Source organism: Muscardinus avellanarius, assembly GCF_963383645.1.
Source record: "Muscardinus avellanarius genome assembly, chromosome: 7".
Taxonomy (NCBI): domain Eukaryota; kingdom Metazoa; phylum Chordata; class Mammalia; order Rodentia; family Gliridae; genus Muscardinus; species Muscardinus avellanarius.
In genome coordinates this window covers 28,340,053-28,341,231 of record NC_137793.1, presented here as the reverse complement: position 1 = coordinate 28,341,231, position 1,179 = coordinate 28,340,053, and the positions used below count along the sequence as shown (strand labels likewise).

At 55.6% G+C, this 1,179-nt stretch overlaps 1 protein-coding gene across 1 annotated transcript; it reads left to right on the top strand.

Moving 5' to 3' along the window:
* Positions 1–482: 482 nt before the first annotated feature.
* LOC308265260 (H2B.U histone 2) lies at positions 483–863 on the top strand (the record flags this gene model as incomplete). Its single annotated transcript, XM_080698857.1, has 1 exon — positions 483–863. The coding sequence occupies one exon, from the start codon at positions 483–485 to the stop codon at positions 861–863; it is 381 nt and encodes a 126-aa protein (XP_080554983.1).
* Between the last annotated feature and the right edge of the window lie 316 nt (positions 864–1,179).

Below are 1,179 nucleotides of genomic sequence, written 5' to 3'. Positions count from 1 at the left end.
TTGAATTGTGAAAAGAACGTGTCTCTTTCATCTTTGAAGACGGTGGGTGGTTACCGCAGTTGGAAGCTGCCATTTACTCCCTCTTGCCGGAAAAAACATCAAGCTTCCCCTCCCTACCTGCTGACCTCAGAAAGAAATGCCCCTGTGTATCTGCCTCATGGCCAGACAACAAGACGAGGTTCCAATAGGTTCCAACCCGAAGACCTTGTGAGCTCTCCGGTTAAAACAAAGGGTTGGAACAAAGATAAGCCCACAGAGCTCTGGCGCGCCGTCCATGTGCTTTCGGATTGGTTAGACTATAGTCCAATAGGAAACAAGGATCGGCATCTCCTATTTACATAACTTGTTCCTGGTGGCTGCCGCAGGCGACAAGCTATCCAATCTGATGCTAGAGATTTGGAGCCTTCATTTGAATATAAAGATGACAAATAGCCCTGCCCGAGGAGCATTTTGCTTGGTCTCAGGGCTAACGTCGCCTCGCCATGCCGGAGCCTTCCCGCTCAGCGCCAGCCCCCAAGAAGGGCTCCAAGAAAGCTATCACCAAGGCGCAGAAGAAGGACGGCAAGAAGCGCAAGCGCGGTCGCAAGGAGAGCTATTCCATCTACGTGTATAAGGTGCTGAAGCAGGTCCACCCCGACACCGGCATCTCTTCCAAAGCCATGGGCATCATGAACTCCTTCGTAAATGACATCTTCGAGCGCATCGCCAGCGAGGCCTCGCGCCTCGCGCACTACAACAAGCGGTCCACCATCACGTCCCGCGAGGTGCAGACGGCGGTGCGCCTGCTGCTGCCCGGGGAGCTGGCCAAGCACGCCGTGTCGGAGGGCACCAAGGCCGTCACCAAGTACACCAGCTCCAAGTGAGGCGCGTCCCGGGCGCCCCAACCCAAAGGCTCTTTTCAGAGCCACCTCCAACTTCAAAAAAAGAGTATGCCACCTGCCTTTGTGATCTGTGGTCTAATCGGGGAGTCGGGGTGCTGAAGGGAGGAAGCACTAAGCAACCGTGGGTACAAGTCCCCAGATGCGATTAGGCCCTTATAGCGGTGGCACATAAGAGAGTCCAGCTGTGAGTGAAGCTCTTGAGGGGCGCTGGTCTCTGGCAGGCCTGGTGTCACCCCACCCCTTGGCTTTTGGGTGAAGCAGGAACCCGTGCTTGGCGAGGTTCGTGAGTTCTGCGCTG